The 20,103-nt window shown below is 41.5% G+C and overlaps 1 protein-coding gene across 1 annotated transcript in view; it reads left to right on the plus strand.

Annotated features, from left to right (window-relative positions):
- LOC148020854 (uncharacterized) overlaps positions 1-19,809 on the plus strand; it is a 33,121-nt gene extending 13,312 nt beyond the window's left edge. Inside the window, exons 2-3 of the mRNA XM_087698644.1 lie at positions 18,939-19,149; positions 19,427-19,809. Coding sequence (XP_087554770.1) covers positions 18,939-19,149; positions 19,427-19,642 — 427 coding nt within the window. The 3' untranslated portion in view covers positions 19,643-19,809. The remainder of the gene's footprint in view (positions 1-18,938; positions 19,150-19,426) is intronic.
- The last annotated feature ends 294 nt before the right edge of the window (positions 19,810-20,103 follow it).

Consider the following 20,103-nt stretch of genomic DNA (forward strand, 5'->3'; position numbering starts at 1 on the left):
GATGATGATGACTTTGATGGCAACATCAAAGTCAAAGAGTTTTGGAGACGGAGAGTGCAATCTGCAAAGTTTGCAATGAAGAAGTGATTTGCCAAGTGTGGGGACTTGGCTGTATATAGCCGCAAAATGTCAAAAGTGGCCGACTACTCTCAAAATCTCCCAAGTCCAATCAACCTCCTAAGCATAGCTCTCTATGATGATAAGATCATCCATAGACAATATAATCAGAACACACGACACCCTTAACCTTATAGTATAGGTTGGGGTCATGATTTGATCGATGGAAGCCACTTTGTAGAAAGAATCAATTAATCCTATGGTACCAAGCTCTAGTAGCTTGCTTCAGGCCATAGAGGTCCCTTTGCAATCTATAGACATGGTTCTCTTTCCCCTATACAAGAAAACCTAGAGGTTGTGAAACATAAATCTTCTCCTCAAGGATGCTATCCAAGAAGGTAGACTTGATGTCCATATGATAAACAGGCTAGCGGAGATGGGTTGAAAGAGCCAAGATAGCTCAAATAGTGTATATTCGAGTCGTAGGTGCAAAAATCTCAAAATAGTCCAAACATGTCCTCTAAGCGAAACCCTTGGCAACAAGTTTAGCTTTGTGCTTGTCCAAGGAACCATTTGCAAGGTACTTGGTCTTATAGACCCACTTCACATCTATCACCTTCGGCTTCCGTGGACACAGAACCAACTCACAAGTCAGATTTTACTCGATAGAATCGAGCTTCTTGTGCATAGCGTGACGCCAAATATCCTGTGCAAGAGCCTCCTCAATTGTAGTAGGCTCTTTGTCATGAAGAATCTGTGACATAAGAGCATAGTTCACATATAGTGAACTATTCTGTTGGGCCTGTAAGTGAGCTGATCTTCGTGGACCTGTGGGAGGAGCAAGATAGGGACTCCTCCTCACTAAGGGAAGGTAAATCCTCCTCATCTAAGGAAGACTCACTCTTTGACGATTGAGCATCCCTAGAAGACCCTTGAGGGGAGGTTGAAGGGGTGAAAGTACTTGGTGAAGAAGAGGTAGTCGCATCCATCAAAGGTGGTAGGGAAGCCGGTATAGGTGGACAAGGAGGAGGGGGAAGAGTTGAAGATGAAGGGGTCAAGCAGGAAGGAAGGAGAGGAATTGAAGGTGGGGGAGGGTCAGTCGATGACAATGATTTACTTGCAATATAACCATCAATAGAATCCTCGAGGGCTATAGCCGCATCAAAGATCACATTCTTGCTCACCTCAATCTTTCATGTTGTTGGGTCGTAGAGCCCATATCCCTTTGTGGTAGTGCTATAGCGAGTGAGGATGAGCTTCCTTGACTTTGAGTCAAGCTTCGTTTTCCTCTTCTTCTTGTCCACATGGATAAATGCATCACACCCAAAGATGCGAAAATGAGACACGGAAGGCTTTTTACCAAAGAAAGCCTTGTATGGAGTCATGTCCTGTAATGCAAAAGTCGGGGATTGGTTGGGGATGTGAACCACAATAGCCACTGCTTCACCCCAAAGGGAATGAGGAAGACCCCTATGCTCCAACATCGATTGGGCCATCTCCAGTATGGTTTGGATGGAAATACTCCACCTGAATATTGTGATTCCTGCAAAATTGAGAAAAGAGGTGAAATGTAAACTCGCCACTAGGATCTGCTGGTAGACATGAACTTTGGAAGTAGTTTATGTCTCCGCAAACACCTTCCACTTGTAGAATCAGGAGTACACCTCACTCTCTTATTCTAGTAAATAAGGCCATGCATAACGATCGAAGTTGTATGTAATTAGCATCAAATACTTGGCCTTCCCAAGATAGGCCATGCTCATAGGTTTGTAAAGGTTGGTGTGTACTAACTCCAACGGTGTAGCAACCCTCCTAGTGGCAACCTGTGGATGTGGTTGCCTATGCTACTTGCCCCTCAAATAGCTAGGACACAAAGTGTGAATAAGAGGAAAGTCTGGAAGTCCCTTCACCATCTTCTTTCGAGAAACTCATCGAATAGTATCAATGTTCAAATGACCATAACCAGCATGCCAAAGCACCCCAAGCTCATGAAAAGACCTCGTGGTTAAGGCAGTGAGTGTAAAGATGTCACCTGTTCTTGCTCGCTATTGCCTCTCCTGCACCTGCTGAACATTGATAACTGGTGCTTGAAGCTCCTGCTCGCCTGTCATGCGGCCTGATGACCGTCATTGGCTTCCGGAAGCGTGCTCTAATACCAGTTTGTTGGGAAGGTTGTTCTTGAGCTGAGAGTGAAGGGACTTGAATTTAGCTGAAATTCACCTTCAGCCTTAAAAAATCCAAGTCTTGGAGCTTCCCATTTAAGGCTGTTGCAAAACCCTAATTTCTGCTGTAAATTAGGGTTTAAAGCAGAGAAATTTGCAATTTCTTAGCCTCCAAGGGTCCAAATGCTGAGATCTTTGGAGCAAGGCTGTGAAATGGTTGGGAGATGAGAGAGAAAGTTTTAGAGAGAGAAAATTTAGAGTTTTGTGGCGAAGAATGACTGAAAATCAGTCAAATGCAACTGTTGCCCTGCCACAACTGCATTAAATGCTATTGCCTACAACTGAGACATCCAAATCAGCTGTCACCTTGTACCTGGATGCAATCGGCTCCTCAAAACTCACTCATGGCTGGCTGCAATGGCTGAAAATAGGTTGGCCATGGCTACTCACAGCTCTCCCACATTTGCTATAGCAAGAATTATCTCGGTTTTTCTCTTCTTTTGCCCTTTACCAGCCTATATGGGCAAGTTTGCCAAGTGGCAGCCTTCCCAAATGGTTTTTCCAACATTTTTCATAATTAAATATTAAATTTCAGCCTTTAATTATTGAAAATTAATGTAATAATTATTTTGGTGCCCAAAAAAATAATTTGATTGGCCAATAATTAAATTGGCTAGGCATCTTCCACTCTCGAGTCTCTCTATTCCATCTTTGACCATTAGATCGGCGTAAGGTACCATTAAATGCCACATCTCTAGTGTCACCAACTGACACTTATGGCCAAATGAATGACCTAGGCCAACAATTGACACTAGATACCACCATGTACCTGTGCAACATAACTTATAACAACTTTTGCCTTTGACATCCCGTGATTTTCTCGAGTCTCGGGCTTGTAAATTTACTCTAATCCCAGTTGCACCTCACATGTGCAACATTTACTTAATCATGTGATTAAAAATTAATCCACATGTTAAGTGAGGTTGCAAAAATACATGTCCTCATGACAGCCAGTCAGGTGAAGAATCAACAAACATAGGTTTGAATAATGGCATGGCAGTTTGACAGCGGCTGGAAACTGAAAAACGCAGGTTGCAATGACATGTGGCAGCACAAGTGGCAGCTGGAACAACAAAACACAGGCTCAATAGTTGAATGGCAGGTTGGTGACAGCTGGCATATTCTGAACAGCAGTAGTAGATGATGGACAGGCAGTAAATGCAGGTTGAAACAGGTTGCCAGCTGATGAGGAGGGTTGGACAGCAAGCACCAACAGCAGATAGTAGTGGACAGCAACTCAAACCGAGATATCCTCTGTGTGGGGTGTGGATTATAGAGTTATAGCACCAACAATCTGCAAAAACAGGATTAAGGCTGAGCAGAAGGCAGCCTATCTATTTATAGATGGATGGGTCCTTCCAAATTAGGGTTTGGCTTACAGGAAACATACTTTCTTTAGGGTCACGTTTCTTTCAAATAAAAAATCGGTAATTTTGAGTTTTGAGGCTGTAATTAAGAGCTAATTAAGTGATAATACATTTTTAGCTCAACAATGGTAAGGTATATAGGTAATGAGGTATGGCAAATTGAGAGAGGGATCTCTCTCCCAGTAGTGGCATGTGTAGGAGCTTTTGACCACCTTTGAGATGCAAGGTTTTCGGATCATTTCTACCCCCGTCGATTCAAATTGGAAGACTATGACTCATATAGATTCACTATTGTTATATGCTTCCTACTATAGATTTTTGATTGTGTCATTGATTTGACTTTTGAATACTCATATTGATTCATGCTTTCTAATTGGTTTGCTTGTAGTCTTAATGAGTGAACCTAAGAAGGTTCATTGGTAGGCTGCCTTATGGATACCATGGTTCCTGAGAGGACGACCCCAGTCTAGGCTTGTTTTATCGAGTAGGTGCAGGTGGTTCAGCTTTTGTGTTTCAAGGCTAGACAAATTCAAAATAGGTTGGTGATGTTGATCACAAGCAATTGACGACAGGCTATTGCTTTCTTCTAGGTCCAGGCCAGGTGGTTCAGCTTTTGTGTTTCAAGGCTAGACAAATTCAAAATAGGTTGGTGATGTTGATCACAAGCAATTGACGACAGGCTATTGCTTTCTTCTAGGTCCAGGCCCGGTTTTTTGGAGCAGCAAGTAGGAGCCTACAATTTCCCTTTCATCTACAAAGGTTGAGTTTTGAGTGACTTGTTCTATCACTTGTGAGATCGTTTGGCTTTGAAGGTTGTTGCAGGATCTTGGCTATCCACAAGTAGGAGCTATTGCACGTCTATGCGATAGTGAGAGCTGCATAGCCTTGGCATGAAATCCCATATTCCATTGTCACGTCATTTGTGGGAAGATCTTGGAAGGGACCATTGATGATGAGTTTGAAGACAGTCTCATAGATTTGTTCACCAAGGATCTTCCTCAGGCTATTATTCCTTAGTATTTCATATCCCTTAGCCTTATTCCGTGTTTGGAATCTGAGAGGGGGTGTTAGAGATTTGGTCACCTCCAGGAGGGGCATAAGTATGCATAGGATTGTCGAGGGAAGATTATGCAGTTGTACCATGTTTAGGAGGTTAGGCAGCAGTTTTGCAGTTGCCCATAGATTGGGCAGGATTCTGGGTAGGTTGGGCAAGTTGGACAGGGCAGATAGAGTTATCACGTGGCAGGTTGCATTTTTCACAACAGTTTTTCATTATTGTGTTGTTTCATTTCAGTTGGTCTATTTTATGTAGGAGTTGGCAAGTTTTGATTGGTTGACTTGATCATATTATTGTACTATTTCCTGCCTATTTAGGCAGACATGCTTCTGGTTATAGTCACTTTTGTTTTGTGCAGGTTGAGAGAGGTCTTTGGCTGGTTATACTCACACAACTCGTTGTATATATCTACCTTCAATATTCAACATTCATTCTTTGCAATCTTCATCATTATTTTCTCTTTCTTTCTCTCTTCTCTTCGTGTTCACTTTTTAAAAAAAGTTTGGTTATTTGCTTCTGTATTCATTGCACTTTGACCAAGGAATACTGTTGATGGAGTAGCCACTGTTTTTGAGTCCTTCGTAGTTTTCTCCTTTTTGGTGTCTGCATCTTTGTTGGGGGCTGGGGCAATCTTTCTTCGAATGACCTGTCTTATGACATATGTTGCAAGTAGACTCCTTATCGTTCTTGTATGTCTCATAGCAACAAATGCAGCAGTGTAGATGCCGGATCTATGTTAGACAAGAAGAGGAGAGAGAAAATAAAAAAGAGAGCTAAATGAGTGTTAGATGCAATGGAAGTAAAAGAAGAAAGAAGTGTGTAGCAGAAGTCTTGAAAAAGTGTGGCTAAGCCTAAAGGAAACTAGTCTAAGGTTTCTAAGGATGACTTGGGATGCCTAAAAAACTAGCCTAGGGGAGGATAATGATTGAATGAGAGATGCCATGAGGCACTAAGTGAGGGGAAGATTCAGAATCCACTGCACTAGTGGCTAGCCATTGATGAACACGGATATGGGGGGTGGAGAAACTACGCTACCTCCTTGAGGAAGATTCCCTCTCAACCTCCTTGATATGGCAGTGTCATGAGGACATGAAATTTTATTGCTTTGCTTAGCATTTGATTAAAAGTTAATCAAATGTGTAAATGTGACTTGCACATGTGAGGTGCAAGTTAATTATTTGAGAATGTGGGACCCAGGACCTCAAGGTATGAGTTTGTGCCAAAGGCAAAAGTTGTAATAAATTATGTCTGATAGGTACTAGATGGTACTAATGTTAGCAGTCATGTTTGCCATGCCTTGTCATCTCCTGCCTGTGAGCCTCAGTCTGAGTCGGATGAGGACTTTAGGAGCTCCGACTTGTCTATCACTTGTTTTGACGGAGGAGGTAGCTCATTCTAGAGCACTCAGTTTATTGCATTTCAGTGCATTTTCTCCTCCAGTCGGGATTTTATGTGCATTTCCCGGGGCAGTTTCTGCATTCTTCAGCTTGCCTCACCTGCCGGACATTGTCCACCCTTTCCGGGATTTTTCTGAGCATTCCTGGCATTTTTACCAGCATTAAATGCTGGTTGGATCAGCATTAAATGCTGGTCGGACATATTTATGGCCTCAAATTTCAGGTCGGCCAGTTTTTGGGTTTTTTGGCTATTTATAGCCATTTCCCACTTGGCAGTCAGTTGTATTATCATCTTCCCTCCTTCTTTGGTAGGTGCACACTCCGACTCCGTCATCTTCCTCCGTCTTCGGTGCTGCCATCATCATCAGCTTGATCTGGTGCCCTCATTGACGCTTTGGGCTGCGTGCAGGGACTGATCAGTCCACAGTTTTGTATTCAGCATTCATTACAGTCAGTGCAGATTTTCTTCCTTCATTTTCTGCTGTCTCTCTCTCCTCCTCTGTGTTCGTGTTCTTCTTCCGTTGCACACTCTCACAACTAAGTGTTAGCACTTCGTAGAACAATTAATTAGCCATTAGTATTAGTGGCGACACTAGAAAATTGACATTAATTAATTAATTAATACTACTTCGAGGCTAATGAGTGCTTAGGATTACTTGGATGATAAATTCGCCCAGCCAATTTAATTGTTGGTTGGTTAGATTATTTTTTAAGACACATAATTAATTATTAAATTATTTTTCAAAATTTATATTTTGAAAATTAATTTTATGAAGAGAATAATGCTAGAAATTTAATTCAGAAGACTACCACTTGGCAAAACTTGCATGGGCAAGTTAAATTGGGGGGCTAAAGGGAGAGGGAAATGTCGTTTTTGCATTTTGGAGTTGTTGCGAAGAGAGGTTGGTTTGTTGCTACTTACTTTTGGGGCTATTTCTGAGTCATTGGAGACTATTTTGGTGAAGGTGGCTACATATTCTTGACTAGGGGAAGTTGGTGATCGCAACTGATAGACTCTCTCTTAAAGATTACAACCTCTAATACTCCCTTTGCCGTTGGCGAATCCATTTGGGGCTAGAAAATTAAGTTAGCAACTCAATTTCATCGAATTCTCTTGATAAATCTCTGAATTTTCTCTCTCTACAATATTCTCTCTTTCTCTAGAGTCCAGCCATTTCCTAGCTTTGCTTTAAGTTTTATAGTAATCTAGCCATTGAAAGTTGAGATTTTGGTGAATCTTTGCTGTAAACCCTAATTTCCAGCAAAAATTTAGGGTTTGACAACTACCTTGGTAAGTGTGCCCAGATTTGAAGTATTTAGATTTGAATTTTCAAAGCTGAAAACAATGTATTCCAAGAAGACTAGGAGGCTAGCCAGCCAAAAATGAATTTGGGGCTAATTTATTTTCCAAGGATTATCGATGAAGGCCAATCCCCTAGCAAATCAAGGGGCAAATTGATTTGAAGGCTTGCTGGTCATTTATGATAGCAAGAGGCACTTGGATTAGTAGAGGAGGTTGAAGAATCTCAATTGTGCTCCATCCATTTACAATACAAGTAAAAGAAATACAGCAAGGAGCGTGAAGTTTTAGGGCCAACAGGCTGTCCAATGTTCAAGATTAAGTGGTAATATTTATATTTTCTATACTTGCTATAATTAGTATTAAATCAGGTTAGTACCACCCTATCTGAGGAGGAAGGCTAGTTTAAGGCACTACCATTGTTGGCATCAGAGGAATCAAAGATGGAGTGGTTTCAACCATCATGAATCAACATGTGATGTATAGTGTAATCAAGAACAAACCAAGCAATCCATGATAGCCTTAGGTAACTCTTTAGAAGAGCATTGGCTTTGATACCATGTGGAGATATGTTAGGCTTTGCAAAAGAAAACATTGAGTGTATAACTATGAGTGAAACATAGAGAACTCAAACATAAACACAAAAACACAAAATGCATAATGCAAAATGCAAAACAAAAATAGAGAAAAAAGATAACTCTGAAGTGAATGAATGGATGCTGCAAATGCAAGAAAGAGTATGCAAGATGCGCAATCGGAGAGCTGCCTAACAATTGATGGCTCTCCTAGGAGTAGGTTGAGGGAGTAGTCAGAGTACGATGCCCATTGGAGATGGATCTTGAGTGTTTTGACCTCCAATCGGAGTTGAGATGATGATGAAAGTGGAGGAGCAGCAAGGTGGAAAGCAAAACGCAGCAGTCTCTAGGGTTGGAATTGGTAAACACAACAATGAAACCGCTTGAAGATGATGGCAGTTGATTACTAGCAGCAGTGGGAGGCAGGGTAATACCTATAGGAGGAAGTTCTGATGTAGAATGTAACTACATTGCATTAAACACAAGCTCTATGATGCTTAAGAAGAGGTTGGATAGTAGGGCAGTGACAGTGGATAGGGCGCCAGGGGCTGGTGATGATGTGGCACCAATTACGGTGGGTTGGACAGTCACACTGGAGGGAGAGCTAATTAATGGCTGAAACTTGCAAGACAAGGGATAAGATTAAATGGTGGGCAGCTTGTCTATTTATAGATGAGTGGATTCTCCCAAATTAGGGTTTGGTTTATGGGACACAAACACTCTAGGATTAGTCACCACACACGGTTTAATGAACATTTGGGTAATTTACATGTTTTGGGGCTTTTGCTTTAAAGAGCTAATTAGTTTATAATGCATTTTTCAGCTCAATGACAATATGTTAAAAATATCCAAAAAGAAAACAATAAAATAATATAGTCATGGTGCATTTAGTGCAGCTAATTGTTGCATAAACTGTCCGATTGTTGGAAACTGGTTGACCTACCATGCTACCCAAACTACCCAACAAGTCATTACCCTGTTCCCTGTCTAACCTGTTTTGAATGCACACAATGTTGCCCACTGTGCCTTGCCTGAGCCGTTGCCCATCTTAGAGGTGACCAAATCTCTAACATAAATGTGACATAAGAGTCATCACCATTTCTTTTTAGGAGATCGTCTTACTAGCATTTTGTATCTCCATTTGCAATTGCTAAAGTTTGTTGATGTGATTCTTGAGACTTGTTCGAGGCCAAGGTCGACATTTGTACCTCCAAGGAGACTCTCTTCATAAGCATTATCCTATTATATAGCTAATCAAGATGTAACCATATCTAATGGGCCTTGATCATGTGCTTGATGTGAGCAATGGCGGTTGGTCTATATGAGAGAAATAAGAATGATCAAATGTGAGCTTTCAACTTGTCCCAATTTGCATGGGTCTTTTCCAACTACAATTTCTCGAGGGGTGAAAGAATCAAAGATTCCTTGACCGTCGAACGATTAGTGGCTTTGGTCACTAGCTTCGTGAAACCAGCCTTCCTTCTTGGAATGGGTGGTGATAACCTGATTTAAGAGTTAATTACAGCAATAAATAAATGCACATAAAATGAAATACGCACTTTATCGTAACATTCTTGGACAATAGACACCCTGTTGGCCCCAAAATTGGTGCCCCTTGCGGTATTTCTTTAGCTTTCATTCAATTGGAAGGAGTACAACTTGAGATTCTTCAATCTCCTCCTGCTAACCAATTGCTCTTGCTGTCATAAACGACCGGCAAGCCTTTTGGGTCATTTGCCCTTGATTCACCCTGGACTTCTTCTCCAATTTGACCCTTGACTGGCCAAATACTTCCCCAAATCAATTCGGGATGGGCTGGCTCCTGAAATCCCTTGATAATCTTCAATTATCAGCTGTGCTGATTTCAGTCCCTTGAGCCTTCAATCTCTGGCACGGATCCCAAGGTGGCTGATAAACCCTAATTTCTGCTGTAAATTAGGGTTTACTGCAGAAATTACAGATCAGCCTACCAAAAATGGCTGAGATCTCCTCCGAATGGCTAAGAATTGCTGAGAATGGCTGAGCATAGGCTGAAGGAGATGAGAGAATGCTGTAGAGAGAGAAAATTCTGAGATTTGTCGCGAAGAACTGATCAAAATCAGCTACTGCCCTGCTGTACCAGCCCCAAACGGATGCACCACAACAATAGGAGCATCAGAGACTATGATCTTCAGGAGAAAGTGTATCAGCAACGATTGCCAGCTTCCCAAGGTCAAGAATATGCAATCTCCATCACCAAAATGGTCTCCAATGGCTGGGAATTGGCCCCAAAAGCTGGCAGCAACAGTCCAACACCTCTTTCCAACAGCTCCAAAATGAAAAAACGAGATTTCCCTCTCCCTTCAGCCCTATTTAGCTTTTCCCCCACTTGCATGGGAAAGTTTTGCCAAGTGGCAACTTTCTTAATCCATTTTCAGCAATTTCCAGCCATTTAATTAATTTTCAGAATTAATTAATTTTAAAAATTAATTCAACCCTTAATCCATGCCGAGAAAATTAACCTTGCCCATCCAAAAATTAATTGGCTAGGCCATTTGCAACCCAAAGTGGTCCCATGCATTAATTGACCCTTGGACATGCATTAATCCATTAATTAATACCTAGGCCCTAGTGTCACCACTAACACTTAATGGCCAATTAATGGTCCTAGGGGCAAACTGACACCAAAATTCACCTAGAATCTAACAAGTGTAACTTGTTACAACTTTTGCCTTTGACACCCATCTTTTTTATAGGGTCCTTCGGCCTTCAACTGTGAAAAAGTAGCTTGCACCTCACATGTGCAACACATGTGCATCTTCTAATTGCACATTTGATTAATCGTTTAATCAAATGTCAATTAAACGTAATCAAAGCATCAAATTTTCACGTCCTCGTGACACTTTGCTAGATTATAAGACTCCAAGATGGCCTCCATCATCACACACCAAATGCTATTATTTTCACCATCAAGCTTTTGGTCCTAGGTTAGAGTTAGAAGGATGGGACTAGCATTTCTTAGGCTACTAATGGTGCAGTTAGCAATGTGGGAGGTACTCTTAGATGGCATTACGCATTTTTCCTATCAGTTAGTGGGCATTTCCAGCAATCACAGTGTACGGGCACCTTTTTGAGCAGGCAACTATGCCATGCAGTAGGCAGGCTGGTTAGTGCAGATTATTTTTTGCATTTATAATGGTGTCGGCTGGTTGTTGATCAGGTCAGCGGTGGTCGACTCCATTATTTTATGGCATTTTATTTCAGCTATTTATGCCCCTTTGGCAGCCTACCCTCCTCACTTGAGTTTTTGGTGTCGGTGGGAGAGATTCGGCTCAAGGAGATACATCGACAACCCTTGTATATCTGCCCTCTTCATTTCAGCATTTATTGATTGTTGATTTCTGCGTTCTTTTGTCTCTTTTCTCTTTCTCCTTTCTCTTGTGTTCATTGTCTTTTAGTCTTGTCCATATGCTTTTGCATTTGCTGCACTTTGACATGGTATCGGAGCAACATAGAAGGGCTGATTGATCGTGGGCAGACTTGATTGGGAGGATTCATCACGACAAAAGTTTGAGTTTTCAGCTTTTGGAGGCTATGGGGAATAGGTTGTGCGCAGAGGAGAGAAGTTGCTGTTTTTTGTAGATCCTCCTTGTTCGTGGAGGAGGAAAGATTGTGTTTTAAGCCTTTTTTTTGTAGATTTTGAGTTTTAGTTACCTTTGGTGGGTAAAGTTCTAGGCTCTCAATTCTGAGCATCCCAAGGTGGCTGTTAAACCCTAATTTCTGTTGTAAATTAGGGTTTACAGCAAAGATTGACTAAATCTTTTTCTTTGATCGCTTGAACAGTTGGAAAATGTTGAGATAACTTGAAAGATGGTTGGGGGGATGATAGAGAATACTATAGAGAGAAATTTCAGAGTTTCATTGCAAGAAATGTTGAAAAGCTATTGTTGCCGTGCTCAAATAACCATGGAAGTTATCACCTATAGCTCATAGACCTCCAGAAAGATTGCCGCCGCCTCTTGTATATTGTTATCTGTACCAGAAGAACTTCGGGCTGCTATCACCTGCTCCTAGAGGGCTTCGAATTGCTATCACATGCTATAGGGTTGATCCTTCGTGGCTCCAAATCACATCAACCTCCTCTCCTTGCTCTCTAATAGCTTTCTTCTCTCTCACAATGGCTGGAATATACTTCCACCATCCCCCAAAACGTTTTTTCCACTTGCATGGGCAAGTTTTGCCAAAGTGGTAGCCTTCAATCCCATTTTTTAGCATTATTCAGCCCATTAAATTAATTTTCATAATATTGATTTTGAAAATTAATTTGATAATTATTTTAGTGCTAAAAAACTAATTCCACTAGTCGATAATTAAATTGGTTAGGTCCATTTGTTTTTCAAGTATCCTTGAGCAGTTATTGACCCTTAGACTTGCATTAATTAATTAATTAATTAAGGCCTAGTCTCTAATGGCACCACCGAGGTTAGTGGCCAATAAATTGGTCTAGGCCTAAATTTGACATCAGGTATCACATTGTATCTGTTAGGCATAACTTATTACAACTTTTGCCTTTGGCACCAACTAATTCCTCGAGATCTTAGGTCCCACATTATGAAATAATTAACTTGCACCTCATATGTGCAAGTCACATTAGCACATTTGATTAAATTTTATCAAATGCTGTATGAAGCAATAGAATTTCACGTCATTGTGATAGACCTTGAGTCCTAGTAAGTCTTCTTCTATGCAGGAGCATGTCAATAAGCTTCAATAAGTACAGATGCAGGTCCAAAATACAAGGAAGGTTATTACCTTGGAGGACATGGTGATAACTATTCTTTCTCAATTACCGCCATGATCCAGTGCATTTTACTCCGCTTTGATTGCTTTAGGGCAGACAGAGACTCCTCATTGGGAAGAGTTGGTTCCTATGCTTTTGGACTAGGAGGAGCAATTGAAAGGGCAGAATCGGAGGCATTGCCATGTCACTCCTCTCAAAAGAAGGGAAATGATAAAAAAGAGCACAAATAAAAAAAAAGGACTCCACTTGTTTCTATGGCAAGGTAGGTCATTGAAAGAAGAATTGCTTAACAAGGAGAGAAAGGACAAGGAGAAGAAGAAGTCTTCAAAGGATTTAGGAGCGATGGCTGCTCCCTCATTATCTACCTTCCTCCATTCAGAGGTGATTGAGGCATTGATCCCTAGGGCTTCTGATGCCGTGTTGATGGCCCCACATCCTCGTGAATGGATTGTTGACAGTGGTGTTTCTTGGCACACGACTCCTGCAGTAGGTGTGGCCTATTTGTGGCCTTCGCATGGGCAAATTCTCATCGGTGATAGCTCTTTTGTTCCTATATAGGGGAGGGGTAACATGCAACTTATTCCGAATGGGCAAGGTGGTACTTGTCAAGAGGACGTGAAAATTTGATGCTTTGCTCATGTTTAATTGATATTTGATTAAAGGATTAATCAAATGTGCAATTAGAAGATGCACATGTGTTGCACATGTGAGGTGCAAGCTACTTTTTTACAGTTGAAGGCCGAAGGACCTTGTGAAAAAGATGGGTGTCAAAGGCAAAAGTTGTAACAAGTTACATTTGTTAGATTCTAGGTGAATTTTCGTGTCAGTTTGCCCCTATGACCATTATTTGGCCATTAAGTGTCATTGGTGACACTAGGGATTAGGTATTAATTAATGGATTAATGCTTGTCCAAGGTCAATTAATGCATGGGACCACTTTGGGTTGCAAATGGCCTAGCCAATTAATTTTTGGATGGGCAAGGCTAATTTTCTCGGCATGGATTAAGGGTTGAATTAATTTTCAAAATTAAGTAATTCTGAAAATTAATTAAATGACTGGAAATTGCTGAAAATGGATTACGAAAGCTGCCACTTGGCAAAACTTTCCCATGCAAGTGGGGGAAAGACTAAATAGGGCTGAAGGGAGAGGGAAATCTCGTTTTTTCATTTTGGAGCTGTTGGAAAGAGGTGTTGGACTGTTGCTGCCAGCTTTTGGGGCCAATTCCCAGCCATTGGAGACCATTTTGGTGGTGAAGATTGCATATTCTTGACCTTGGGAAGCTGGCAATCGTTGCTGATACACTTTCTCCTGAAGATCATAGTCTCTGATGCTCCTATTGTTGTGGTGCATCCGTTTGGGGCTGGTACAGCAGGGCAGTAGCTGATTTTGATCAGTTCTTCGCGACAAATCTCAGAATTTTCTCTCTCTACAGCATTCTCTCATCTCCTTCAGCCTATGCTCAGCCATTCTCAGCAATTCTTAGCCATTCGGAGGAGATCTCAGCCATTTTTGGTAGGCTGATCTGTAATTTCTGCAGTAAACCCTAATTTACAGCAGAAATTAGGGTTTATCAGCCACCTTGGGATCCGTGCCAGAGATTGAAGGCTCAAGGGACTGAAATCAGCACAGCTGATAATTGAAGATTATCAAGGGATTTCAGGAGCCAGCCCATCCCGAATTGATTTGGGGCAGTATTTGGCCAGTCAAGGGTCAAATTGGAGAAGAAGTCCAGGGTGAATCAAGGGCAAATGACCCAAAAGACTTGCCGGTCGTTTATGACAGCAAGAGCAATTGGTTAGCAGGAGGAGATTGAAGAATCTCAAGTTGTACTCCTTCCAATTGAATGAAAGCTAAAGAAATACCGCAAGGGCCGCCAATTTTGGGGCCAACAGGGAGTCTACTGTCCACGAATGTTATGGTAAAGTGTGTATTTCATTTTATATGCATTTATTTATTGTTGTAATTAACTCTTAAATCAGGTTATCACCACCCATTCCAAGAAGGAAGGTTGGTTTCAGTACCCATACTTCAAAGGTGCTTTATGTGCTAGGCATTGGTTACCATCTACTTTCAGTACACAAGATGTGTGCCCTTGGCCTCTTGGTTGAGTTTGACGGGGATTCCTTTTGGATTCTTGATCGTGGATTGAGACAGGTGCTTACTTCTGGTTACGAGGAGAATGGAGTCTACAAGTTAAGGTCTCCTTCTCCCTTAATTTCTCTTCTTCTTACCTCTCAAACATAGTTCGAGCTTTGGCATGCTCGGTTTGGCCACTTGAATTATGCTTACCTTCGGAAGGTATCTAAAGGACAGCTTACTAGGAGAGCTTGGTTGTCCTCAGTCAAGTCCTACAACGCTTCATTGCCACAATGAGTGTTGCATTACTCTGGCACGGGACTTGGTGTTTCATGTTATGTTGAAGCACATTGAGATTCAGTATCATTTCATTCGGGAGATCTTGGATGAGACCATTGATGTGGTTTATTTTAAGATAGAGGGTAATCTTGTAGATTTGTTTATGAAGGTGCTTCCTTAGGTTGTTCTCCGACAGTACTCTAGATTCCCGAGGCTTATGCCACGTCTAGGATCTGAGAGGTAGTATTAGAGATTAGTCACCCCTTGGACTAGCATTTCTCAGGCTACTATTGGTGCAGTTAGTTCTCTCGGAGGTACTCTCAGAGGGCATTATACATTTTTCTTATAAGTTTGTTGACATTTCTTGCAATTACAGTGTATGGGCACCTTCTTGGGTAGATGACTATGCCACATGGCAGGCAGGCTGGTCAGCACATATTATTTTATGCACTTATGATGCTGTTGGCTGGTTGCTGATCAGGTCAGCTAGTTTCTCTTGGCCAACTGCATTATTTGGTGGCATTTTATTTGGGCTATTTATGTCCCACTGGCAGTTTACCCTCCAGGCTTGCTTTTTAGGTGTCGTTGGGAGAGATTCAGCTTGAGGAGATACATCGACAGCCCTTGTATGTGTGTCCTCTTCACTTCAGCATTCATTAACTACAGATTTATGTGTTCTTTGTCTCTTTCTCTCTCCCTTTGTCTTTTAGTCTTGTCCATAGGCTTCTGCATTCGCTGCACTTTGACAATTCCATGTCCATCTCGAAAGAGATTCTACTAAGCCTTGAAGAGACTTTACACGTGCTGCTAGCCCTTCTTTGACTCCAAGGACTTCCTTCTCCTGTTCACCGAAGTACTTAATGTTGAAGGTGATACAAACTCAAGTCTACTTTGAAAGGCTCATAACACAACCTTTTTCACACTTTGACAGCTGTTCTTGCCAGTTAGGACTTCGTTCGCTTGTTCACCAAAGTACTTAATGTTGAAGGTGACAAAAACTCAAGCCTGCTCCAAAAGGCTCGAAACACAACCTTTTTTATACTTCTGATAGCTGTTATTGTACAAACAAACAGCAAAGAAGCCTCTTTTTGCACACTTCTTTGCTCGCTCCAGCATTGTATTGATGCCCATTTAATGCTTGCACCCATACGCTGAGAACGCAGCCTTTGTGTCCTGTTGACTCCTCTTCAGGTTTGTCCACGCTTGATCAGACTTGAACCAACTCGATACCATATCAGTTTGCAGCAATGTGGAAGTGTATGCTCGGATTGATTGAAGATGCTGAACACAAAGAGAAGAGAGAAAGAGATTGTAGAATGTTGAGAATGTTGAACATTGAATTCTGAATAAATAGGGCAAAAAATTGAATATAGGAGGTTGTGTGTATATGACAGCCAGAGAACCTTGAAATTTGTGCACACAAAACTGATATGATTGTGACCAAGGAGGATGTCTAATAGGTAGAAAAATGGGGACAAAAGGGTGCTAGTTGGCCAGCCCAAAATGTTGCAATTGATGTAGGCCAACTAGGTTGCCATGCGATAGTCCCGACTTACCCTAGTCAGATGTACCTGGTTGCTTGCTACCTGCCCACGACTTAGCTGCTCATGCCTGCATTGCTCACATTGTCTGGAGGATGTGAAATTTGATTTCTTTGCTTAGCATTTGATTAAGTGTTAGTAAAATGTGCAAATGTGAGTTGCACATGTGATGTGCAAGCTAGTTATTCCACAACGTTTGGCTAAGGACCTCGAGATATCAATTGATGCCAAAGGCAAAAGTTGTAACAAGTTGTATTTGACAAGTAGTAGGTGGTACTTCTTGTTAGTTTGGGCCTAGGGTATTGATTTGACCAATTAGTGTCAGCGGTGACACTAGGAACCATGCATTAATTAGTTAATTAATGCTAGTTCTAAGATCAATTAATGCACAAGATCACTTGGAGGCCAAAATGGCCTAAGCCAATTTAATTGTGGATGGGCACAATTAATTTTTTGGGTAGGGACAAGGGTTGAAATTAATTTTCAGAGTTACTAAATTCTGAATATTTTTTAATGGATGAAAATTGCTGAAAAAGGGATTAGGAAGGGGGGAAAGGCTGTTGGAGGTTGGGCAAAGTGGATTGCAGCCATTTAGAGCTGATTGAAGGGTGAGAGAGAGAGAGAGAGAGAGAGAGAGAGAGAGAGAGAGAACAGGCTGTACCAATAGGCATAAGCAGATTGGAGGGCATTGCACCTAGGAGGAAGCAGCCCAACATCAAGTGATAGCACTAGAAGTGTGTTTGGCAGCAGGCGATAGCCGTTTTGGGCTGGTGACAGCAGTTCTTGGGTTCCTTGGCAGTAGGTAACAGCATTGGGGCAGACTCTGATTAAGGCAGCAGCAGAATTTATCAGTTTATCTACAGTATTCTCACTCCTCCAGTTTTCCTTTGAAGTATCTTAGCAAATCTCAGCCATCTATAACAGAAATCAGCCAAAGAGGGTGGACAGCAAGGCATTTATAGCTGTAAACCCTAATTTATAGCAGGAATTAGGGTTTACAGCCACCTGGGGTCCCATGCCAGAGAATTAGCAGTTTTAGTACTGAAATCAGCAGCTGGAATTCAACAAATTGCCAGAGATTTTAGAAGGCAGCATCCAATTTGGATTTGGGGCTAGATTTGATTAGCCAAGGGTCAATTGAAGACAAATCCTTGGGTGAATTAAGGGGCAAACTGATAAGAAGACTTGCTGGTCATTTTGACAACAGCAGGCATTGGAGAGCTAAGGATATTAGAGCAAATCTTAGTGTATCGTGTCCAGTTGCAATACAAGATAAGGAAATGCTGCAAGAGGTGCTAGTTTTGGGGCCAACAGGGTGTCCATTGTCTAAGATTAAGCAGTACCATTTGCATTTCAATTTATTTGAATTTTATTGCTTGCTGTCATTAGTGAATAATCAGGTCATTATCACCTTGCCAAGAAGGAAGGCTGGTTCCACATGCCTGGCTGCCTGCTGCAATCTGCTGCTTTGCTGCCCGACTTGTGTTTGTGGCAGCTTGCACTGGTGTCTGCCTGGCTCACCTGCTAGTCTTGGAGCACTGCCCTGCCTGCCCACCCAACCTGCCCTGCCTGCCGAGGAGGTGATCACTAGCAAGATGAGGTAATGATGATGGCATCAATTGAGGATAATGGGAACGAGTAGTGTTGTGCACACCGAGCCCCTTTTTTTGGAGCTAGAAGAAGTTTGGAGTGTTGTACAGAAAAAGCAGAAATGCCTTTTTGGGGTTGTTTACTGAGCCTGACAAAAAAGAGAATTTAGCTGGCACATTTTGGTAGTTCAAGGCAGCAATCCCTGCTCTTTCTCTTTTCCTCCGCCTTCCCCCTCCCCGAAACCCAAAAAACAACCCACACATGCATGCGCATAAGCACACAAAAAAACTGACTTTTTTTTTGGGGGGGGGGGGGGTGTGTTGTTTTGAAGCAAAAGGTTGAAACCATTCTCAATTTGCCTGCTGACATTCCGGACAGATGGGGCTTTGCCGTTTCCCAACTTTTTCTGTAGTCCACAAGGACATGACCCTCCGTAATTCCTGCAAGCTGGGCCCAACATGATACTTGATTTTGAAGCCTTTTGGAAGAAGCATCATAGGATGTGGTGCTTTAATTGTGGCCTTTAATTATCTAGTTATGAATCAAAGCTTTCTAGCAAATCGATAGAGTTGTTTTCTGAGCGCTCAAATGATGTGCATAAAGATAGGGAAGTGGTTGATGGGAGCTTAATGTTTGATCTTTGAAGTCTCTTCATGGTATTTAAAATCTCGTGTGCTATGCTCATTTTCTGTGCAGTGATGAATATGGGAAACCCATTTTACCCCCTCATATGGGAGAAGACAAGTGGGTTACAACCTGGTATACCAAGCCTAATTACAAAATTATGCCAGAAGATTGGGAAGGCTCTGTCCGCAGTGAGGAGGAAGCTATTGAAGAAGCCTCAGCTAAAGAGGAGCAAATGATGCTGAATGAGATGTTGAATAGAATGGAGTTCAACAAGCTTCAGGTGAAGTCCCCTTACAACATAACCACCAAATTGGTCTTATTTGCAAGGATTTGTGTAATGCAGTACATTGTGTACATCTTAGCTCTGAAGCAAAGCATTGTTGATTCTTACATAGACAAAAACTAAGAGTCTTGTCCTTTACGCAGTTTGCCAAAGTCTTAGAGAACACTCTCTGGATGAGGAATTTAAAGAATGGAGTCTGCTTTCAAAGCTAATGATATAAAGCCTAGGACATGGAAATTGAAATCAGCTGAATTTCTTGTACTTCTTGTTGCAGATAGCTGGTCTCATTAAGGTTAAACAACATGAACGACGCAGACCACCAGAGGGATGGAGTTATGTAGTAGAGAAATTGGGTCCAGAAGGGAAAAGAGGCAAGCGTGGTGGAGTTAGATTTGTTGCAACAGCTGATGGAAGGCATAGAAGGCTAAATGAATTGGAGAAATTCCTAATGAGAAGAGAAGCTCTTCGACCGCGTCGGAGGATTCTTTAGTTTCTTATCCTCTTCCTCATTCGGTGCATTTTCTGTTTGCTGAATTTTGTAGAGCAATTTAGAGAAGAGAAGTTTTGGTTTGAACAGGCTTCAACCTAATCAAATCCTGCAAAATTTACATTTCTGTCAAAATTTTTATTGAAATTTCCAATGTAGTGTTTCTTGCATGGCTTGGCAAGGTTGTTTTGCACTTCTAAAGATTATCTATTGGATATTGTTTAATAAAAACCTATCATAGGTTGGTGGAGCGAGACTTCAAGGTTCATGAATATGTGAACAGATTCCTTTGTTGTTGGATTTCCAAATAGTTTTGTATGTTGGCATGCTACACAATTTGCGATCTCATTCAGGCTTTAAGGTGTGTTCTAATTTAAATGTTTAAAATTGCATGTAAGTAATGCATTTTCAAAAGTTAGTTAGATTCATTGTGTTGTATGTTCATGTGCATACATGATATAGAA

This window comes from Lygodium microphyllum, chromosome 18 (genome assembly GCF_053477565.2).
Source record: "Lygodium microphyllum isolate KBCC chromosome 18, Lygodium_microphyllum_v1.1.10, whole genome shotgun sequence".
NCBI lineage: Eukaryota > Viridiplantae > Streptophyta > Polypodiopsida > Schizaeales > Lygodiaceae > Lygodium > Lygodium microphyllum.